General features: G+C 39.2%; 3 protein-coding genes across 4 annotated transcripts; all 3 read left to right on the top strand.

Annotated features, from left to right (window-relative positions):
* The first annotated feature begins 4,766 nt into the window (after window positions 1–4,766).
* Window positions 4,767–6,737, top strand: LOC137574343 (heat shock protein 27). Its single transcript, XM_068286637.1, has 2 exons — window positions 4,767–5,442; window positions 5,555–6,737. The coding sequence occupies exon 1, from the start codon at window positions 4,945–4,947 to the stop codon at window positions 5,410–5,412; it is 468 nt and encodes a 155-aa protein (XP_068142738.1). The 5' UTR covers window positions 4,767–4,944; the 3' UTR covers window positions 5,413–5,442; window positions 5,555–6,737.
* Window positions 6,738–9,443: 2,706 nt separating this feature from the next.
* Window positions 9,444–17,095, top strand: LOC137574340 (uncharacterized). 2 transcript variants are annotated; one of them, XM_068286634.1, is made up of 11 exons: window positions 9,444–9,555; window positions 9,785–9,982; window positions 11,234–11,428; window positions 11,494–12,420; window positions 12,486–12,611; window positions 12,676–13,647; window positions 14,209–15,177; window positions 15,246–16,288; window positions 16,354–16,456; window positions 16,516–16,712; window positions 16,845–17,095. In XM_068286634.1, exons 2-11 carry the CDS (start codon window positions 9,928–9,930, stop codon window positions 16,962–16,964), a joined length of 4,707 nt encoding a protein of 1,568 aa, XP_068142735.1. In that variant the 5' UTR covers window positions 9,444–9,555; window positions 9,785–9,927; the 3' UTR covers window positions 16,965–17,095. The 2 variants fall into 2 exon arrangements, with proteins under 2 accessions (XP_068142735.1, XP_068142734.1); XM_068286633.1 differs by having other exon boundaries at window positions 12,676–15,177.
* Window positions 17,096–18,375: 1,280 nt separating this feature from the next.
* Hn (phenylalanine-4-hydroxylase) lies at window positions 18,376–22,393 on the top strand. The gene is made up of 5 exons (XM_068285709.1): window positions 18,376–18,550; window positions 20,697–21,369; window positions 21,433–21,695; window positions 21,762–21,991; window positions 22,064–22,393. The coding sequence occupies exons 1-5, from the start codon at window positions 18,521–18,523 to the stop codon at window positions 22,224–22,226; spliced, it is 1,359 nt and encodes a 452-aa protein (XP_068141810.1). The 5' UTR covers window positions 18,376–18,520; the 3' UTR covers window positions 22,227–22,393.
* Window positions 22,394–22,398: the final 5 nt, after the last annotated feature.

Raw genomic sequence — 22,398 nt, 5'->3', positions numbered from 1 at the left:
AGTTTCTCCTTTTTTTCAAAATGTCCTGCTGGCTGTGTTGTCCACTTTCTCTCCTTTTGTTATTGTTTTGGGTGTGTGAATGTCTTGTCTATTGGGTTCAATAGCACAACAAAAAAACAAAAATAGACTAATAGGCCGAGCAGACCAAACATTGTTGCTGTTGTTGTTGGGTACCGCCTAGTTTACTTCCTTCCCTCCTGGGCAACGCCTCCTTCGGCTATAAATAAATTTTTCATTCGAATGCAAACAAGTGCAACCAGCAGTGAAGATTGTCGAGGGGGGGAAAAGGGTCCATCCGTGTATATCTCTCTGTGTGTGTGTGTGTGTGTCGTGTTGGTGGGCATAATGGACATACAGGAAATGTGTAAAGTTCTTGATTCTCCTTTTAGATACTCTTTAAATTTAGTCTATCCATAGGAAATATGAAAACGCTATTACTGGAAATGCTTAGTGCATACTTTAGGGAGCAATGTTGCTCCTTACTCGGCCCTATTTCAATCTAATTTTGGATTTGCTTGCTATCATATGGCATTGAATTGGCAAATGATTCGTTTTAAGTGTAGGGTATCAGTTGAACGACATTCACAGGCAACTTGTTTGTGCCTTTTGTACTGGAAAAAAGAAAAGGAAATCGAAACTTTTTACGTGCAGACTTTGTTCATTTTTTCATTTCATTTTTTTAGTTGCTGTTTTTTTGGATAGTTGTTTTTGGTTCCTGAGCCTGGGAGGGGGGGGGGTTTCTTATTTTCGGTGTTCACTTGCATGGCCAATTACAGTTTAAGTTGCTCTAGCTCCTAGCTTCAGCTGCAGTTTTTCCTTGGTTTTTCTTGCTCCTTGCTTTCTGCCTTCACTGCTCGCCCTCTTCCTCTCTCCCACTCTCTTCATCTAGGTGTGTCTTGGCATGTCTTCTTCGAGTTGCAGATGGCGTCGCATTGCAGTGGCAGAGTCATAGTGGCATGTTTCAGTGCGGTTCGTCTCAGGTCGCTTGCACCTGTGTATTAGCCGGCGAATGGCAACAGCAACAGCAACAGCAACAACAACTGTTGCCCTTTTTCTTCAGCTGATGGTTACCTTTTAGTGTCTTAGTAGCAATTTATTTTTACACTCGAATTGCCACCGTGTTGACTTGATATTTGTGGTGTGGCATGTGGAAATTTGAGCTTATTGATTTCTCTATACGTAATTAGTTTGCCATTTGAAACGATTAAGTATACGCCATGCTAAAAAACTAAATAATTCACATACTTTTAGGCTGCCCAAAAAAAAAAAAAAACAATTTCTATTGGCATATTTGAGCAATATCCACAATATTATATTGAAATTGTCACCCGCTCAGATAGAATAATCACTAAGACTAGTTAATCACTGTATAGTTATATAAAATTCACCACTAAGCTTTAAATTCAGAGTATTACAAAGTCTCAGTGCCCTTTCCGTTACCTTTTTGTTTGTTTCTATTTTATATCAGATTTGCCAGAAGCCATTTAATAGGAACTACAACATGCTAAGACTCATTAAGTCTCACCAAACATATGTATATATATATGTAAATTATGATTTACATTGAATCATTCATATATAAATAAATATATAGTTCTTGTCTTTATGATCCAGGTTGTATCTATTGGACAGTTGGTTGCCTGATTTTTGTTTTCCGACGTTTTGCGGAGGTGTTGACGGCTATAAAATCGAAAACTGAAAAAACGAAAAACTGTTGCGCTAATCAAACAAATGGTTCAAGATGTTTCTGAGGTGAATTTTCTTATGTTCTTTCGCTTTTTTTTTTTTTTGTTTTTTGTTTTTAGTGTTTAGTATATTGTGTTTTGTTGCTGGCACAATGCCCATCGAATGACAAATTTGTCTTGGCTAGCAAAAGCTACAACATTTGTGGTCATAAACAAAATGAGCAACAAACTTTTCGATTGGAGAGGGGGGCTTTGAAGGAGCCATCACATTAGTTAGATGCTGCGCTGGGTGTGGGCGGGAGGCGGTTAAAAATTTTCATCTATTCCCCCTGGGGGCAATTGCAGTTGCAGCTGCAGCTGCAGCATTTTCCATTTTCAAACAAAGCGCGTGCCTTTAATTGCTCTAAATGTTGAATAGTTTGCTCTGTGGTGGGTGCATTGTCAATGCTAATTAGATCTTTTTCCCCCAAATATAGATAAACCACCCCTTAGATAATCCACCAAACATACATACGAGTATATAAAAAAACAAAATAAACTACAATATAAAGAAAGTTTCAACCTACACATCGATTTACACACCCTTTGCCATAAAATCAAACAAATTAATCGATTGCTTTGTTTATTGTTTCTATATGAAATGTTTTACCCTATGACGGAAGAACAAATCAAAGGAGAGTAGTAGACATTATACAGCTTTCTGTATATATATTCATGATCATTATAAGACAATGTGGCTAATACTGAAATGCTTTTAGTGTTTGTTTGTTATCATTTAGCATTTCCTTTGCCATCTTTAATCTTAGTACAGGGTATTTACATAGTCAACTCTTTCTTTTAATGTACTCATCATCGTTGTGTGTGTGTGTGTGTGAGTGTTTTTAAATGTATAATTACATTGCATTATTGTTACTACTAGTTGACATTGTTGTTAGCTGTTGTTAGCCAGCTGCTGCGGCACTTTCAATCGATTTCCAAAACAAGATTGCCTTTCCAAGACGAACTAAGCTCGATTAACTGGCTCTGTTTTCCATAGTTTTTATTTTCTTCTTTCTCTCTCGTTTTTTCCCCTCCTTTTTTGATGGCTTAGTTTTAAAAAAAAAGTATTTATAGTTAATCTTCTAGATACACTTATAAATAATATTTGTCTTTTGATTAGATTCTCCTCATTTTGGGCCGCCTTAAAAAGGTGCCAACGCATTTAATTTATATGCAAGTTTCCATAAATTTCATTGACATTCGGGATGATGCTATGGCAAGACTTTTGAGATTCCAAGACGGACCATTTAGTCATTTCAAAATTATCAATTTGTGAGAGGTACCCCAACGCCCCCTTCCCAAGCCAAATGTCAGATGTGAAGTCGCCAGTCTAATTTATGAAGCTACTTAAAATTAAAGATAGCAAAAGCAAATGGAAACAACATGTTGTACCAGAAAAGTCAATCGAAAAACGAAACAAACCAAAGAAGAAGAAAACACACCGAAGTTTAGGAATACACTTACCCATACCTGTAGGGTATGTCAAAGTTGTGTAACGATTGCTCATATTCAATCTCTCTCTTCTCAATTTCTCAGACATTTTGCCATATAGAATCTATTGCCCATACACAGATAGATCTATTCTCTATTATATTCTCTATTAGGCTTACCTACAACTGGCAGCAAACCTAATACAATTGGCATGTAAATTGCTGGCAATGTTGTTATAATTATTATCAAAACACACGCAAAATCAATCGCAAAGACAAAAGCAAACAACTGCAACAGCAACAGCAACAAATTACAATTACACAAAAACAGGGTGGGCCAATTAAATCGAATTGACTACCCAAACCCAAACCCAAATCCAAATACAAATCCAAGCCCATGCTGCCCATTGATATTGATGTCGATGATGATGATGATGATGTTGTCATGGGCCGACTGCCGAGGCCGACTGCCGGAGATTAGGTAAACCGGGTAGAGGGCTTGAGGGGGATGTCAGGTCAGGCCCATAAATGTTATGTTCGATGCTTCTTCCTCTTGTTTTCGCTAATCTTTCACTGCAAAATCGCATAGCCGAAAAGCCGTTTACAAATTGCCTTTTGTTATGACAACTCCCCCTATATCTCCCCTCCCCCCACCAATCATCATTCCTGTGTCAACATAACATAGACATAGATTTATATTTCTACCTATACAAGTATATATATGTATATACATTTGTAGGTATGGCGTATAAATTGAAAAGAAGAAATAAACAACAACAAAAAAGACATTCCCAAATTTGGTCAAAAAGTGAAAAGAATTATGCGCCGTTTGCTGTTTGTTGTATTTTTTTTTTTTCGTTTTCGGATTTCCTCTAAAGAAATGTTTTTTAATTTGTTTCTGAAAAAGCGGAAACTGCTGCGTAATTAAGTTTGAATCTCGGTTTGAAACGCTCAGCGAACTTCTGAATGTCTGAATATATAGGCGTTGGCGATATGGGAGACTGAGCTGAACCAGCTAGCTAATCTATGGATAGGTTGGTATTTGCCCAGAGAAAATGTCAATTATGGTAAGAGATTGAATCGAATTGCTTTGCCTATTCGAGGAAGTAAAATATATATGTATATTGCCACAAGTTCAAGGCGAATGAAGAAGCTTAGAAAAGAAATATTCATTTTTATGAAAAGGATTTGAAAGCTTTTGATTTGTTATCTGAGTAGGATAAGAACAAATGACATCTTATCTTTTGATTTGTCTGTTACTAGTCTCAAGGCTATATAAACTATCGATATTTACGGAAGAAACACCTGTTGGTTCTTGGGTTTTCAGCCTCAAGGAAATGACTTTGATTTGATTTGATTCTCCTGCCCACTGAAAGATATTACCGCCCCATTGAGAACCGAGAACAACAATTTGTTAAGATAAAACAATTGGAAAAACATTAAAAACTATGAGAAACAATCGAACAACCAACCAAACAAACAAACAAATGACAACAAAAACGAAACAAGGCAGCCCAACTAAATACGTCACCAGCTTAGCCCACTCTCAAGCCCAACTCAGTGTGATCGGGTCCACTTCATGTCACTATAAAAGCGGCAGACACTATGAACATTGAGTTTAATTTGCAACGAACGAAAATCGCGTGCGGACGTTTTCATCTGAATTTCAAATCGAGAACGCGTTGAAACGTAACGTAACGTAACGAAACGAAACGTAACGGAACGGAACGGCAACATTTAACGCGTTGCGGCGTCCAAAACTATATATTGAAAGAATCAAGGATACCATTATGGCTTTAGTACCAGCCACAAAAACGGAAACCGATTGGGATTATTGGGATTATCGTCGCCGTTTGTGGCGTGACTGGGATCTGGATGACTGGCATTTGCCCTACTGGAAGCGCTCCTTGTCCCGAGTGGGCTCGGCTCCCGATCTGAGCCGTGTCATTGTCGGCAAAGATGGATTCGAGGCCAATGTCGATGTGCATCTCTTCAAGCCATATGAGATCACGGTGAAGACCACCGGGGACACTGTTGTCGTCGAGGCCAAACACGAGAAGCGTCGCGATGGTGACACCTTTGTGGGTCGCCACATTGTCAAGCGATTTGTGCTGCCCCGCGGATATTATCCGAATGATGTACGGTCGGAGCTCTCCTCGGATGGCATCCTCACCGTCCGTTGTCCCCCATATCTGAGCAATGAGCGGAGTGTCTATGTCCGCCAAGTGGGACCCTCGTATTTAAGCATCAAGAACTAATCCCCAGAACAACTAAGAGTACATAGAGAAGTAGGCAGATTCCAGATTTATGTGTTTCTTTTTTTGTTTTGTTGTTTTCTTTAGCATTCATCTTTTTTTTTGTTTTTTTTTTTTTTTTTTGTTCTTTATTTTAATTTTGAAGTTCTTTGGATTTATCCATTTTAATCTTGATTCGGTTTGGGCACTGCCTTTTCATAAAAAAAAAAAAAAAAACAAACACAAAATAGTTACATAAAATTGATGAGCACTTCAAAAAGGATATAATATGTATGGATTTTTTTTTTCTCTTAATTTAATTTCGATTAATTTTTAAGCAAGAGTCACAAGAACAAAACATTGGACTTTTTTTGTAATTAACCAAAACGAAACAAAACATCAAGAATTGTTAGTTAAATAAAATAAAAAGTTTAATTTATTAATGAAACAAAAAAACAACAACAACAATCAAACATTTTCTTTTTGACCAATCGGAAGGATCTGCCATGAAATCAATTATACAGACCGAGCATCGAAACCAAATGGAGGTCTAATCAATTTTGATTTCACGGATATTTAGACCAAATGAAATTAGAAAAAAAGTTATCTTAATTGATAACTATTAAATTGATTGTATTTTGAGAAAGATCATATTTTGGCATTAACTTTTTCTTTGCCAATTTAGCAGAGAGTCCAAAAGTGTGACTAAGACCCACATTTTACAATCATTCATTCAAAATGACCATTTGAACTCATGGTCAACGGAAATCCATAGAAAAAGTCTAGAGTCTAGACAATGGAACCATATAAAAGCCAAAACCAACAATATTATAGCCTGAGACCAAAACTAAACACACGCACACACACATAGACAAGAAGATGTCTAGAAAAATGTCAACATAAATTGGCTCACGCTAGACAAAAAGATATATGCCCGACTATATATTATATAGATACATACATACATATGTATGCATATATACCACGCCCTTGAGCAATTTCCGCAAATGCCAAGTAAGGTTAAGTTGGGAAAATCAGCCTACACACACACACACACACACACAGAAAACACACAAAGAGAAAGCGCATAAAATTGCAATAATAAAATAAAAAAAAATTAAAACTAGATATAGATCTGATAATTATAATGACCATACAAAGTTAAAAAAAAAAAAAAATCAAATAGTAGAAGAAAATGACAATGTAATAAACAAAATCAGAGGTCCATAATGGTAATACCAAATTTTGTATACTCTATCAATTGTACTCCATAATGGTAATACCAAATTTTGTATACTCTATCAATTGTACTCCTCACAGTGAATAAATTGGAAAGTAGATTTCACCAACTTTTTAAGATGTCTAACTTAACTAAGAGTTTAGAGTTAGTTAGAGTTTTGCCTTTCAGAGTTAAAGTTCGCATACTTTTTGAGTAAACTGATGTACCTCTCGTTTGACAGAAGGGTATACAATAACTCTAAATAAAGAAACATAAATTACTACAGGCGTCGAATGCGTTTTGCATGCGATTTTCTAGTCTTTATTTTGTCATTTGACTATTTAAAGCCCTAAGCCATGTGAATATGAAAAGTAAAAAGAAATTTACATAAAGTATGAAATTCATTAAACAGAAACCAAGGCGTTGGGACGACTATGATATACCCTGCAGTGAGGGGAGCAAATATTTGAAATTTTTAAAAAATTAAATGGTTATGTATGCCGAACTACTAAAAATTCCTTCCACACCCTGCAAACTCTTATAAACACTTTGTGGCGGCCAACTTTGCTTCGTTTTTCTAACCGATTTTTATGAAATTTGTTAAGCTGTTAGATATATGAAAGGCAACTACTACAGGACTCATTTTAAAAATGATGCACTACTCAATGGATTAGTGAGGATCAGTCATCATCATACTAAGCAATACAATTTTTTAGTATCTCTAGCTCTCGTGGTTTTCAAAACCAAATACTGGAGGATCGATTCGGCAGATCAAGAATATACATATGTATGTAAAGTGGTGGTCAGTAGGTTAGCCCCTTTTTTTAAACTTTGAATATGATTTTCTCGTCTCCCAAGAGATTTAATGAAGACATTTTTTTCATTTGTTGGCTATTGCGTTTAGATGATGACCCGAAATTATTTTCATGTCAGCTTTCGACGTTTTTTTTTACAGGTGCGTTTGAACTAAAAGCCCCCACCCAATAATCGATCAATAGTTTAGCCCAGTCTCTCCAAAATCTTTAATATTATATTTAGACATGTGAACTCTTTGAAGAAGTTATAGATCTAGGTAATCTAAGATAAACTGCATACCAAAAATGTTCAATTTAGCCCCAGCATTTGTTTTAGGGCCCATCGAAATGTAATTCTTGAGGTCTCTTGGTTTGACGTTGTTTTATGATATCAATTCAAGCTAAAGTACTTTTTTCTTGATCAACGTATTAAAGTTAATTGAATTTCCTGTCAAATGGCACATGTTTTATAAAAATACGACAAAAATTAGATATGATTTAAAAGCCTATATATACCTTATGGGTTTAGGAAAACTTCCTTCCAAGTGTCGCATAAATTTTGGCGGCTTTATTAAACCGTTGCACAATTTAAATGGAAAGTATAATCAATAATAATAACAAGTTGAACCATGTTGCTCTTTCTATACATTTTTAATAAATCATACTACAAAAGATACATACATATATGTATGATTAAAAATAAAGTCATCTGATTGCTCTTTGGTTTTCTCTTGAAAGGTTTTGTTTTAGAGCCATTTCACGTGAATGCCATTTAGAGTAGTATTTAATGATTTAATACATGCAGCAAGTGTTTAATTTAATCTTTGTGTTTGTTCCGAGAATTTGATTTTTGGCAGAATGTTTTTTTAATGCCTTTTTTCGCATTAAACTAGTGTTTCTCATGTGGGATTCCCAGCGATTTATTGGCATTATCTTTAAACATATATATATATTTTTTTTAGCTTCTGAATGCACTGACAATTGTTGGTGTCAATCGCGAGATCAATCAATGGTCAATTATGTTTAACCTTAGAATTTATTTGATAGCCAACAACAACAAGAACAATTTGTCAATCAAATGCTTCATCAAATCCACAAAGCTAAGCTATATAATAAACAAAAAAAAAAAAAAAAAAACTAACGATATATATATTATATATTTGTGTTCTTTTTTACACTGGGGGCGATTCTGTGCCCACTTTATATGGGTCGAGTGAGCCACTTTACTATATAGTTCGATATACAGCAACAATAGCAACAACTAAAAAAACAAACAAAACATGTTTGCTGACCGACCAAATAAGTCCAAGAATTGAACGAGTGTAACACACCTACACAGACCGCAGCGATCCGCAAATAATGTGTATTTAGTTTTAATTAAAAACAATTTAGACTGACATATTATAAGACGCAGATCGGGAATGTGTGGAAGGTACAAAGGGGACGGTTGAGAGGGGAAAGAATTACTTATTGTTAGTTTGAAAACTAATTACAATTGCAATTCGCAACGGCGGCGTATTTGATTTTATATTTATTTCATTTTTTTTTTTGTTGTATTTTTTGTTTTTTCAATCATATATCATTTCAATCAATCTTCAAGTTCATCAATTTATCACTTACGAAAATTCAGAGTGATGATCATTCCAGGAATAAAAATAGTTTTTCAATTCCTCAACCTGCCCCCCACTCTTCTTTTGCTTCGACCACTTCGCCCCACTCGTCTTAATTTGCTTTATGATAGGCATGAAATATAACAGCCTATATATAAATATAATCATACCTACATATATCTCTCTTCTTTATACATATATATATATATAGAGATATATACAAATGAGTGTGTGTGTGTGCGACTGTGGGCATATGTAGATATATCTTTTGGAGACAAAAACTGAATATACAATGTGCTCCCTTTTTCACATCTCTTCACGGAAAAACTCGGCATTTTCTTTTGACTTTTCAGTCTTGCCTTGACTCCGAGCGGCAACGGTGCGTGATTTTCCCTTCTCTTATCTTGGAATAAGCTAAATAATAGGCCCAAAGTTTTCCCTTTCAATGGATTATAACTCACATACATACATACATATATGCCATTTAGATCTTCCTTAAATTATAATTGTTAAGAAATTTCAATTGGCATATTTCTAAAGTGTTGTTAGTTTGTTCTTTTGTTTAATTGTTTTTTTTTTTTCTTATTCCGTGTATTGTGCGTGTGTGTGTGTGTTTGTTTTTTTTTTTTTTTTTGTGTATTTATAGAAAATTTTCTTAATCTTTAATGGTTTTTTATACCAGCTACCTTCCCTTTACTTATAAATGTGTCGCCTATGTCTTATACTTAATATATGTTCCCATCCACAAATATATATACTAAATATATTTTCAGCCCAACAAATGTTCTAAAACGAAAACCGAAAACAACACAAACCAAAAAACAAAATACCGAAAGAAGTGATTTTATTAATGTGTTCCGATTCGAACGTGTGCTAAGGTGCGAGAAGATATCTCCAGAAAGGATTGTAGGTCACTATGTGGGCAGTGCAATATGTTTTATGTGCTCTGACATGCATCACATTTATGAGAGGTAAGCAGCACTTGAGTTGGCGTATCCGAAAGATGAGCAAGATGGAAAGCATGTGTGGCACACACTCCACTCCACTGAGATACACAAAAGAATCTTCAACACCATCTTCAAATAGATCATAGAAGATCGTTCTTACAATGGTTGAGGAGGAATTCCAAAGATAAATAAAATGAGCAAGAAATCTTCAAAAGAAGAAAGAAGTGAAGTTTTTGGAAATCATCCACAAGAATATATAGAAATCGTATAAACATTGAAATTGAAAACTATCTAATGCCAGAAAGTTCGAGTTGACTACGCGAATAAGAAGAAGTATATATAGCTATAGACTTACCTAAGGCATCTCAATATGTAGTGTCAATTGATTTAAGATTAGAAGCCTTAGGAATCGAACTTTATATAGTTATAGAGATTGATAAATAAATCTATAGACTTACCTGAGGTTAGCCTACAAACAGAGGCTAATATATATAATTTCCATCTCAATAAGTTGAAAATAGTTATCAATTGTCCATGATTTACTATTTCGTTATGTTTCCAAATGTAACTGAAATAAAATTATATAAAATAAAGAGTTATTTTCGTTTTAACGATTTGAAAGGATTCAGCATATGAACTAATCCCTCCTGATCTTCCTTTACTCCATTTACGTTTTGAATTATGAATTTATTTTGTTTTCAGTTTAAATTAAATTCTTAAAATGTAACCTTAAGGCGCGATCGAACTAAATCTAGTCATAAAATCATCAAAAAGAAAATCTCATAAAGAAAATCATTGGTTCTAACAGCTAATGAGCCATTTAGGCAAATTTTATGACACCTTCTGATACATCCAACATATGCATGAGATGAATCTATGAATCTACACAATAACGACAACCACAAAATATTTCGATGAATCATGGGCAGCATGGCACTGCCCTGCCCTGCCCTGCTCCATCCCCCGGCCAACCGTCTCACAAGAGGCAGCTCATCACCCACTTAATTACCGGCCGGCATTTAAAAAAAAAAAAAAAAAAAAAAACTGAAAACATAAACTTTGCTCGTAAATTTTCTTCCGCCAACCAGGAAAAAATATCTCAAAAAAAATCTTCGACACTGAAAAATTGGTTTTTATTATTATTATTATTATTTTTTCTTTGGTTTTGGCAAGAGATTGTTAGTTTTAATGGCCGTGCCACATGTGTCGCGGGCGTGTGGAGTGTGTTCACAGCTGTTGCAGAGATTAACCTGCTCACCGCATTTTCCATTGCAGGCACACATGGTCTCCATGAAGATTGTGAGGTGGCGCCCCCAGTGGAACATGCCACTAGTGAAATTCTCATATCGGATTCAATCAATACGGCCATCTATAGCTGTGAGGCGGGCTATCTACTGAAGGGTAAAAACGAACTCACATGCTATGTGAAATCGGATCAATGGCAAGGGGAACCACCCAAATGTGAGAAAGGTATGAAGAATCGAAAAGAAAAGAAAAGATCATGAGACTTAAAGAAGTTTTATTTTCTTTTTCAGAGACAAATCTGTCGGAGCGTCGCAAAAAGATATTGGCCTTGGCCGAAGAACCAAAAGTTAACTTGCCCTTGGCAAGCCAGTTGGACTTGAGTTGTAGCCAGGGCAAGGCACCCCAGATAAGGCATGGAACAGTCGTCAGCTATGAGAGGCGCCGCAGGGGAGAAAAGGTTTTTCTTGTTGCCTACTATGGATGCAACGAAAACTATGAGTTCGAGAGCACAGATGCCACGGCCATGTATTGTCGCCAGAAGGAATGGGTGGGTGAGATACCAACTTGTATACCACTTGCTGAGTACAGTGACGATGAAGATGCTGACGATCAATACGAAGAATACGAGACGATCGACAAAGATCAGGCAACCGTGAATAGTAATCACGAACAAAACAGTGACACTGATAGCGATGATGTTTACGAGGACGAAGATGAGGAAGAGGCATTAGGCAATGAAATCGCATCGCACAAGCCACCACCGCCAGCACCACCATCCCCACCGACTGAAGTAGTGATCCCAGAAAGGCAAATCGAAGATTTTGAACATTTTCACCCTGAACCGGAGATTGTTGTTAAGGTGGCTGAACCTGAACCTCAGCCGGAGCTAGAAGTAGTAAGTCAACCTGAACCTCAGGGTGAGACTGAGCAAGCAAATCGACCAGAAGCAAGCGAAGCCGAACCACAAGATAATACTCAAACTCAACCAGATTCAGAACTGAAACCTGAAGATGCTGCAACCGATATAACAATTGTGATAGAACCCACCAGTGATCCCTACACTCCACGTCTCTTGGATGCTGATTGTGGTAAAGATCAGGGTGGCTGTGCTCACAAATGTGAACGTCTCCTGTTTCCTGGTGAAAATGAGCCACGTTTGAAATGCAGCTGCTTTGAGGGCTATGCCTTAAATACCCAAGATTATGCCACTTGCCACGGTAAGTCAGAATATCGTCTCCACCCTTTACTTGAAGTCAGCAATTATCCCTTTCCCCTCCCAAAGATGTGGACGAGTGTCAGGAGTCAAATGGCGGCTGTTCACAAATCTGTAATAATCTGCCAGGTAGCTATCAATGTGCCTGCCAGGAGGGCTATCAAATCGATGTGGCTACGGGTAAAACTTGTGTGGGTAAGTTAATCGCAAGTTCTTAACCCAAGCTTTACAATTAACGGTTCCTACTTCCCACACAAAGATATAGACGAATGTATTCTCCCTGAGGTTATAGCCGAGTGTAGCAGCGGCTGTGAGAACACGCCTGGCTCGTACCGTTGTATTTTACCATTGATTGGCAAGGAAGAAGCGAGGGAGGAGGAGCCAGTTCCACCTGTGGCTGTAGACGCAGAAGTTACATCGGAGGCAACTACAACTCCTGCAGCGCCTGCTGCCACCTGCAATGCTGGCTTCATACTCTCGCCCAGTGGCAACGAGTGTCTGGACATCAACGAGTGTGAAATTATCGCCGAAGTCGATGAAGTTGATGCTGCTCGCAGCTTGTGCCAACAAAAATGTGAGAATACCATAGGCTCGTATCGTTGCCTGTGCCATGACGGCTATCACTTGGACGAGGATAAGAAGAGTTGCATTCGCGACTCTTGCGAAGATCTGGACAATCCTCAATTGAATCGCACGCGTTGCGCCCATCAGTGTGTCAATCTGGCCAACGAACAGGGCTATGAGTGCATCTGCCCCAAGGGCTACAATCTGGCCGAGGATCACTATAGCTGCGAGGTGGCCGAATCAGCTTGCACCACAGAGCAAGGTTACGAACGTTGTCGTCCGGGCAGTTGTATTCCCAGCGAGGATAACAGCAGCTTCATTTGCGAGTGCCCGCCTGGATATGTCAATGAGGGCAATGGATGCAAGGACATCGATGAGTGCCTGGAGGGCACACATCTATGTAGTCACAGCTGCTTCAATACCGAAGGAGCCTATCAGTGCCTCTGTCCAGGAGGCATGACTCTGGTGGAGGAGTTTACGTGCGTTGGCGAAGATCCTTGTGCAGGCAATAACAATGGCTGTGAGCAGATTTGCCTGACGGCGCGCGGAGGCAGTTGCTCGTGCCGCGAAGGCTTTCGATTGAGTGAGGATGGCAAGAGTTGCAACGATGTGGATGAGTGTGCCGAGGGCAATGGTGGCTGCCAGCAGGTTTGCCAAAATCTGCCAGGTTCGTATAGATGCCAGTGCTTTGGTGGCTTTGAAATGTTGCCATTGGTGGGACATCAGCAATATTGCTTCGATGTCGACGAATGTCAACGTGGGGAGCATAATTGCCCAGTGGGAATGCTTTGCGAGAATCTCAATGGCTCCTATACCTGTCTATGCGGGCAGGGCTACGCTTTGGGCTTGACCGAACCATCATCTGACCATTCCGATCAATCAATCACTTCATCATCTCCATCAAATCCCGCTTGCTTGGACATAGATGAATGTTCGCTTAACAATGGCAATTGCTCGCATTTCTGTTTAAATCTCCCGGGTAGCTATCAATGCGCTTGCCCCCTGGGCTACAAGCTTGACTCGATGAATAGCCACATTTGCCAGGATATCGACGAGTGTCTCACAAACAATGGCCAATGCTCGCAGCTTTGCTTGAATCAACCTGGCGGCTTCGCCTGCTCTTGCTCTGAGGGCTATGAAATATCTGCGGATGGTCTTAGCTGCGTGGACCTGGACGAATGCTCTCAAGATTTTGGTAATTGTAGCCACATCTGTATCAACCTTTTAGGTTCCCATCAATGTGCCTGCGACCAAGGCTTTGAGCTCAGTAAGGACAAACTCACCTGCGTCGATATTGACGAGTGTTCGGGTCTTCTGTCAGGTGGTTGCACCCACGAGTGCATTAATAAAGAGGGCAGCTTTGAGTGTGGCTGTCCGCTGGGCTATATCCTCCAATCCGACGGACGCAGTTGCCGTCCCGCCTTGGTGGGCTGCCCACCAGGTAGCCGGCAAAGGGAAACCCCCGAAGGTGGGTGTGAGCCCATCACATGTGAACTAGGTTTCATACTTGGAGCTGTGGGCAAGTGCGTTGACATTGATGAATGCCAATTGAATCGTGGTGGCTGTTCCCACGACTGCCAGAATATCCAAGGATCCTTTAAATGCTTTTGTCCCGAGGGCTATCAATTGGATGAGACTCAGAGAAGATGCCAAGACATCGATGAATGTCAAGAGAACAATGGAGGCTGTCTAACTGGCATTTGTGTTAATGAACTAGGCGGTTTTCTTTGCGAGGATAGCACCACAACAACTTCAACGACGACAACTAGATCGCCCCCAGTTGTACTGAGGCTACCGAAATTACCAGAATTGCCCACTAGGCCTACGCTACACGATGTAGCTAAGCCACACGTAGATTCTAAATTGCCACAATACCCTGCTAGGAGGCCCAATCTTAATGGGCAACCGTTGAAGCCGAGATTGCCTGAACTACCTAGATTGCCCAAACTGCCGGAAGTTAACAGAAATCCAGTATCATCCTTCCCGCGTCCTTCTCTAGAAGTGCGGGATCAGTGTGTACGTTTCCAAGCTCCAGCTAATGGCAGAGCCCATTGCAATAAATATCGTCATAAGAAGAAATACTTTTATACCACCCGTTGCAAGGTCATTTGTAATTCTGGCTATAGACTTCAGGGTTCGGAAATACGTACCTGTGGGGCATCCGGAAAATGGGACGGCCAGGACAATAAATGCATTGGTGAGTACTCAAATCATCTTAACCTCTAAAGGATTAGTAGTAACTTTTCCGTTTGCATATCGTTGTAGCTATCAAACAGCAATCAACACCCAGCATTGGAAAAAGCTTTGGTCCCTGCCCACCTTTGCAACCCGCTCAAAATGGCCTGATCTCGCCGCCCAGCTGCACGCAGCGTCATTCCAATTTTGGTGATTTCTGCCATTTGAAATGCCGAAAGGGTTTCCATGCAGTAGGACCCTCTTTTATAACCTGCATGCCCATGGGTTGGACATTCAACAATCAGCTACAATGCCAGCCATCGCTAGGCAATAATCTTTTGCCACTTCTGCCTTCCGGACGTGTTCAGCTACCGGGTCCTAGACGAGTGAAACCTTTCATTAGATGCCCACAGAATGTGGTCATTCTTCTTAAGCCGGGACAGACAAAGGCTCACGTTATACTTCAGGCTCCGCAAACCAATTTAGATCAACGTCACATTACCGCGCAGCCTCCTTGGGCTGCTCAATTGCAATCACATCTGCCAGCTGGCATACACAAGGTTATTTTCCGTGCCCAGAATCCAAGCACTAAGCAGGCGGTTGGTTGTCAAACGGTCATTACCATCAAGAATCCCATAATCGCAGCATCCCCTCCACCTGTTTCCGAAAAGTTCTCTTTCAATTTCAATCCGGCTGCAAGAACAACACCCATTTTCCAAACTAGCATCAGTGGCCAGCATCAGAGACCAGCTTCGTTATTTAGATCATCGTCTGTGCCCAAGATACGTGAACCGGCGCCATTTCCCCTCTTTAACTTTGATACCCTTAGTTCGCCAAAAACTATTCCAGCGTTCAACCAGCGATCGTCGGCCAAGCTTATCGATGCCTCATCATCATCATTATCATCATCGTCACCGTCACCATTCTCATTAGTGGGTGATGCCGTGGCACCATCCGATGTCACCGTCAGTAGTAGTGACAATTCCAGATTAGATCTGGAATTGGGTTCGGCTAAGGCCAACTACTGTCCACCTTCGATAGAGGTTTATCTAAAGGAGAATCAAAACTTACGTTCCGTGGTATGGGATGAGCCACGTTTCGAGGGTAAACTGCTGAAGATCTTTAAATCTCATGTGAGTTGAACAAAAAATGGGATCCAGAATCAACTAAATCCAACAAAATGTTCTTTTTTCGTCAGTTCCCTGGCGCTCTTTTCAGATTGGGTGAACATACAATTAAATACGAAGCCACCACCACAGATGGACTCACCTTGAGCTGCTCTTTCCGCATACATATTAAAGGTAAGAAGTTACAAATCTATCCAAAAGATCACCAGCTATGAACCCATTCCCTCAACTAGCTGCAAAGCCCACACCTGCACCCAGTCAACCAGATATCAATTTGCCTCAACTGGAATCCCTGTCTAGTCTGGCTCCCGCTGAGTTAAGAGAGGCACCTTCTTCATCATCATCCACCAGTGATCAACTCTTCTCCGGCTATGACTCCTATGTTGTGTGTCCCGATAAAGAGCCCATTCGGGTGACCTCCCAGCAATCTGTAAGTTACACATAACCGAGCTTGAACTTAAAGTAATGCAAAACTCTAAGCGAAGGCAAAGTGGTGTTGATAAATCGATCGATCAATCGATCGTTTGTTGTTGTCGTTGTTAATATGATTTATTGTTTGTAGGTCGATCTGCCTGTGGGCTGCACATTGAAGAACATACGCCCACAAACGAGTCCCCAGCAAACGCAACATCCAAAACGCGGCCTGCTCACCTCACTCTGGCGCTCATATGCTAGATTCTGATGCATACACACTCTCACACACACACATTCAGTGTGTATGTGTGTGTGCAGCATCCAAAAATGAAATGTCAATTTACATGCACATTTTATGCGTAATTTATAATAAATACCTAACTAAATATTTAAACTAAACACACGTGTACAACTTTAGTTATTTACATTTTAAATTTAACCTAACTAGACTAATTGGGCATTTAGATTAAGCTCTCTCTCTCTCTCTATTATTTATAAGCGACTGTGCTTACCTTTAAAATGATTTCACGTTTAAAATTTACAATTTTTAATAATTTTCACAAATAACTGGAATAGCGTAAAGCACAACCAAACGATAACGATAACAATGTTAGACTTTTTTATCGACAAGTTAAAGGAGCAAAGAGCGGCTTTCCGTAATTGAGAGAGAGGGAGTGTGAGGCAAAAGCCGTTGTCTGTTCCTTTCAGTAAGAGAAGAAGGCAGAAAGAGAGAGAGAGCGACAAATGATAGACAAACCGTTGTTACAAACACAAAAGCCACTCTCTGCTCCTTTCAAAGACAGAGAGCGACACATGATAGCTAACCAAACAAACAAGAAGAAGTTTACACAACCAAAACGTGTGTTTTGTATGTATTTATGTAGGACAGTGTAATTATTTCATCAACCATTACTATTTACATATGTAGAGCATTTAGTGTGTTAGTTAACTCAGCCATTGGAAATCAAGCTCAAAACTATGCCTATCGAAATAAAAACCAGGTGATTGATCTAACGGTGTTTTTTTTGTTCTGTTCTGCCTAACAGTTTCAGAAACTGTAACTCATGAGGCTAGACTACTTCTACTTTAGACTAGCGCGTGCCCCCAAAAGTTAGTTTGTGTTGTTTTTCAAAATCAACTTTATTTTTTTTAACTGTTTATTACTCCAATCGATTAATTGAGCAGAAATGCCGTTGAACCCGTTTGGTTAGAACTTGTCATTAGAATTTGCAACAATAACGTGGAAAAAATATAAAAAAAAAAAAACTAGCCAACAATTTGATTTTTAGACCCCCAGCAAAGTGGCAACCCATGAGAGAAGTACCAGAATATATACACAAACACATACATATGTACATATTCATAAATATAGTAGTGTATATGTATATATAGAATATAATCTATTTAAATGTAAGCAAGAGACACCGAAAGGCCTATTGATAACCCCGCCCCCCTCCTCCCAACGTCAATTTCCAACGAAGGAGATGCTATTTCATTCGTTCGATTGCTCGCATTATTATTTTCTGGTTTTGTTTTTGTTGTTGTTGTTTTTGTGTTTTTTCTTTCAGATTGGGTTTTTATTATTGTCTTAAAGATTAGCTAGCTATGAATGTAGCTTCTGGGCTACAGATCTCGGGCCCCAAACAAGTCTATTTAAACTCATGATTAAGTGAAAAATGAAATCAGTTTTAAGCTGATTGTCGTTCGGTTCGTAGTGTTTATTCCACTCATCATCATCCTTTGAATCTGAATCTGAATCGGAAACTTTTGCGTGTGTGCACGGATTGACAACAATTGAACAACAACAACAACAACAACACAAAAATGTACCAACGTCAGGTTTCCTTTGATAAGGTATAATCGGAACTTCCCCCCACTAATACTATTTAAAAAACAAATATACATATTTTACATACATATGTATGTAGAAAGTGAAACACGAATTGGCAAAACAAAAAAACAATAACAATATCTTGAGATTTCAAAAACAAAAATAATAACGCAAAGATTTAATTAATAATTTAAATATTTGCCAAAAATCATAATACATATATGTATATATATCCCTTCAGATGTCGAAAGTGCAACTATTAGATCTAACAAATTAAAACCGGTTAAGGATTTCTCACATACATATCTCACTAGCTTGAAACTTTAACTGGCTTTAACTAGATTCAGTTAAAGTAAAAAAAGGTTTTTAGAACACGCTTTTAGAAGTATTTGTGTGGAATCCTTAAACTTTACCTAAGTTTAAAACACTTAAAGGATTTCAAAAAAACTGCATATAAAAGTTTTGAAACACTTTTAAAAAACTTTAGGTCTCCATTTTGAACATATCCACGGATCTTGGGAATCCTTAAACTTTAGTCAAATTCGAATTCGAAACTTCGATTTCAGTCGGGTTAATCCAATTTTGAACTTCTTACGTTTTAAGTTCGTTAATTTGTAATATTATCATATTCTTTTTAACTATTTCATTGATTGATAACCTTAACCAATTTCTTACCTGTCGCATTCAAGACCAACCTTGGAAATTTCTGCTCATACAATAGCAGGTTCAAGGTCAACAAAAAATTCAAAGCTATGGCCCTGAACGCACTGATTGCCATTGCGGTCAGGTCTCGAACCTTTGATATACAATTTCAATTTCGAATAGACAATTGTAAGGCTTCGCTGAAGAATGCTTGCCAATAATGGCCAAAGTTAAACGATATTTATACCATACACCCATAGGGTGAAATGGTATATTAAAGTCGCCAAAATGTATGTAACAGGCAGAAGGAAGCTTCTCCGACCCTATAAAGTATATATATTCTTGATCAGGATGAACAGCCGAGTCGATCTAGCCATGTCCGTCTGTCCGTCCGTCCGTCCGTCCGTCCGTCCGTCCGTCCGTCCGTCCGTCCGTCCGTCCGTCCGTATGAACACGCAGATCTCGGAGACTATAAGAGCTAGAGCCACCAAATTTGGTATGTATACTCGTGTATTATGCACGCGTACAGAGTTAATTGGAATTTCGGCCACGCCCCCTTACGCCCCCAGGAATCACATAAAACTATTTTTCTTAAAAAGTATAACAGCTAGAGACATCAAATTTATTTTGTATACCCGTTTAGTTAGCGCGCAAAAACTGATTGTTCAAACTTTTTGCCACGCCCCCTTACGCCCCCAGGAATCACATAAAACTGTTTTTCTTAAAAAGTATAACAGCTAGAGACATCAAATTTGGTATGCAGATTAGCTTGATAGACGCGCAGATATTGGCTATTTAAAAATTTTGCCACGCCCACTTCCGCCCCCGCAAATTAAACAAAACTGATTTTCTCAAAAACTAACAAAGCTAAAGTCACCAAATTTAGTATGTACACTGGCTTAGTATGCGCGCAGGGTACATCTATTTTCATATTTTGCCACGCCCACTTCCGCCTCCATATTTAAGAAAAAACCGATTTTCTCCTGTAGATTTTTGACTATCGCATTCAAATTCGGCAGACTAATTATTCTTATCTATTTCTACAAAACTACCGAATTTTATTGAAATCGGACTAGAAACATGCAAAATATGCGTATGAACGTATTTTACAAAGCAGTCCAGAAGGCCAGAATTGGCCGTTGGCTAGTGGCGGCGCTAGAGTGCTCGTATGTTCGTAGAGTGAGCGAGATAGCACATACTATGAAACATGTAAAAACAATTTAATAGACATACATTTGGTTTTCGAAATTTGAAATATTTGTTTCGCCTGGTGTATGGTATACCCAAGTCGACGAGTCGACTTACTTGCTTCATTTTATATTGTATAGAGTTAGTATATGGCATAAATGGATTATGGTGTTGTCTGTCTGCCCATTGTCAATCATTGATGTTGATGGTTGATAAGAGAATTAGGTTTTCCATATTATGCAAGCGAAATCCGCTTTAGAATTGATAAGGCTCTGTACAATAATCTGCTATAATTTTGTATGTATGTTTTGATTTACCACCTCATGATCATGATGACAGCCCACGCGCGTTGAGGACTCCGCCTATATAGTGGAGGGTGTTGATATACAGGAGGCTCGCAATACATGTCTACTCTTCTCACCCAAGGACTCGTCCTTGTCGAGCGGTGCCTTGGCCAATACATTGAACATTTTCAAGAAGCACGACATCAATTTGGTTCACATTGAATCCCGCTCTTCGTTGCGTGTGCCCGGCTATGAGTTCTTTGTCGAGTGCGATGGCAAATCCGGAGCTTTGGGCAAGGCCATTGAGGATCTGAAGCAGCAATGCAGCTATTTTAATATCATTTCGCGCGATTACAAGGATAATGCTACTGCCGTGCCATGGTTTCCACGGCGTATACGCGATTTGGATCGTTTTGCCAATCAGATTTTGAGCTATGGCGCCGAATTGGATTCCGATCATCCGGGATTCACAGATCCCGAGTACCGCAACCGTCGTAAATATTTTGCCGACATTGCCTACAATTATAAGCACGGCGAGCCTCTACCCCATGTTGACTACAACAAGGAGGAGATTGAAACTTGGGGCATTATCTTCAGGAATTTGAGTAAATTGTACAAGAGTCATGCTTGCAGAGAATACAATCATGTGTTCCCCTTGCTGGTCGACAATTGTGGCTTCCGTGAGGATAATATCCCTCAACTGGAGGATGTGTCTAACTTTTTGAGAGGTAATCCCGCCATTCCGCCATCTCTATCGCTTTCAAATTACTCACGGTTATTATTACCCACAGATTGCACTGGCTTCACTCTGCGCCCCGTTGCTGGTTTGCTCAGCTCTCGCGATTTCCTCGCTGGTCTTGCATTTAGGGTCTTCCATTCCACGCAGTATATCAGACATCCCAGCAAACCCATGTACACTCCAGAGCCGGATGTCTGTCACGAACTGTTGGGCCATGTGCCGCTCTTTGCAGATCCAGCATTTGCTCAATTCAGTCAGGAAATTGGACTGGCCTCATTGGGTGCCCCCGATGACTACATTGAGAAACTGTCCACGGTTTGTCAAGAGCTCGTCTAATCATGTTGCATGCATGACCAAAGAACATTGTGTATTCCTTTGCAGATCTTCTGGTTCACTGTGGAATATGGCCTGTGCCGTCAAGAGGGTGAACTGAAAGCCTATGGCGCTGGTTTGCTTTCCTCTTACGGCGAATTGGAATATTGTCTAACCGATAAGCCACAACTGAAGGATTTCGAGCCCGAGGTCACTGGCATTACCAAATATCCGATAACACAGTTCCAGCCCTTGTATTATGTGGCTGATAGTTTCGAAAGTGCCAAGGAAAAGACCATGTAAGTGCTGTCAATCAGTTTCAACGATCACAACCTTATTCTCACCGATCTGTATTTGGGTTTTTTTTTCAGTAAATTTGCCAATTCTATTCCACGTCCCTTTGGAGTTCGTTATAATGCCTATACCCAGAGTGTTGAGGTCTTGGATTCAAAGCCGCAAATTTCCAACCTGATGGACAACATAAATTCCGAATTTCAGATCCTACAGAATGCCATTGCCAAGCTGCGTGTCTAAAAGAAAAGAAATTAAGAAAAAAAACCGCTTGTACTTTTTGATTTTCTCTCTTATACATTATTTTTTTTTTTTTATACCTTTATACATATTAAAATTAAAATTAAAGTTAAGCATTGCTGGTATACTTCTTTGAAACAAAAAAAATAAATGTATACACTAACATTATATTCTC

This window comes from Drosophila tropicalis, unplaced genomic scaffold (genome assembly GCF_018151085.1).
Source record: "Drosophila tropicalis isolate 14030-0801.00 unplaced genomic scaffold, ASM1815108v1 contig_443, whole genome shotgun sequence".
NCBI lineage: Eukaryota > Metazoa > Arthropoda > Insecta > Diptera > Drosophilidae > Drosophila > Drosophila tropicalis.
This window is presented reverse-complemented; position numbering and strand designations above follow the sequence as displayed.

Bases quoted from the DNA above. Each gene is read 5' to 3' on its own strand.
- LOC137574343 (XM_068286637.1), top strand. From the start codon at position 4,945: ATGGCTTTAGTACCAGCCACAAAAACGGAAACCGATTGGGATTATTGG.
- LOC137574340 (XM_068286633.1), top strand. From the start codon at position 9,928: ATGTGGGCAGTGCAATATGTTTTATGTGCTCTGACATGCATCACATTT. The intron at 16,289-16,353 runs GTGAGTTGAACA...TTTTTTCGTCAG, and splicing joins TGAAGATCTTTAAATCTCAT to TTCCCTGGCGCTCTTTTCAG. The intron at 16,713-16,844 runs GTAAGTTACACA...TATTGTTTGTAG, and splicing joins GGGTGACCTCCCAGCAATCT to GTCGATCTGCCTGTGGGCTG.
- Hn (XM_068285709.1), top strand. From the start codon at position 18,521: ATGTACCAACGTCAGGTTTCCTTTGATAAG. The intron at 21,370-21,432 runs GTAATCCCGCCA...TATTACCCACAG, and splicing joins TGTGTCTAACTTTTTGAGAG to ATTGCACTGGCTTCACTCTG. The intron at 21,696-21,761 runs GTTTGTCAAGAG...ATTCCTTTGCAG, and splicing joins ACATTGAGAAACTGTCCACG to ATCTTCTGGTTCACTGTGGA.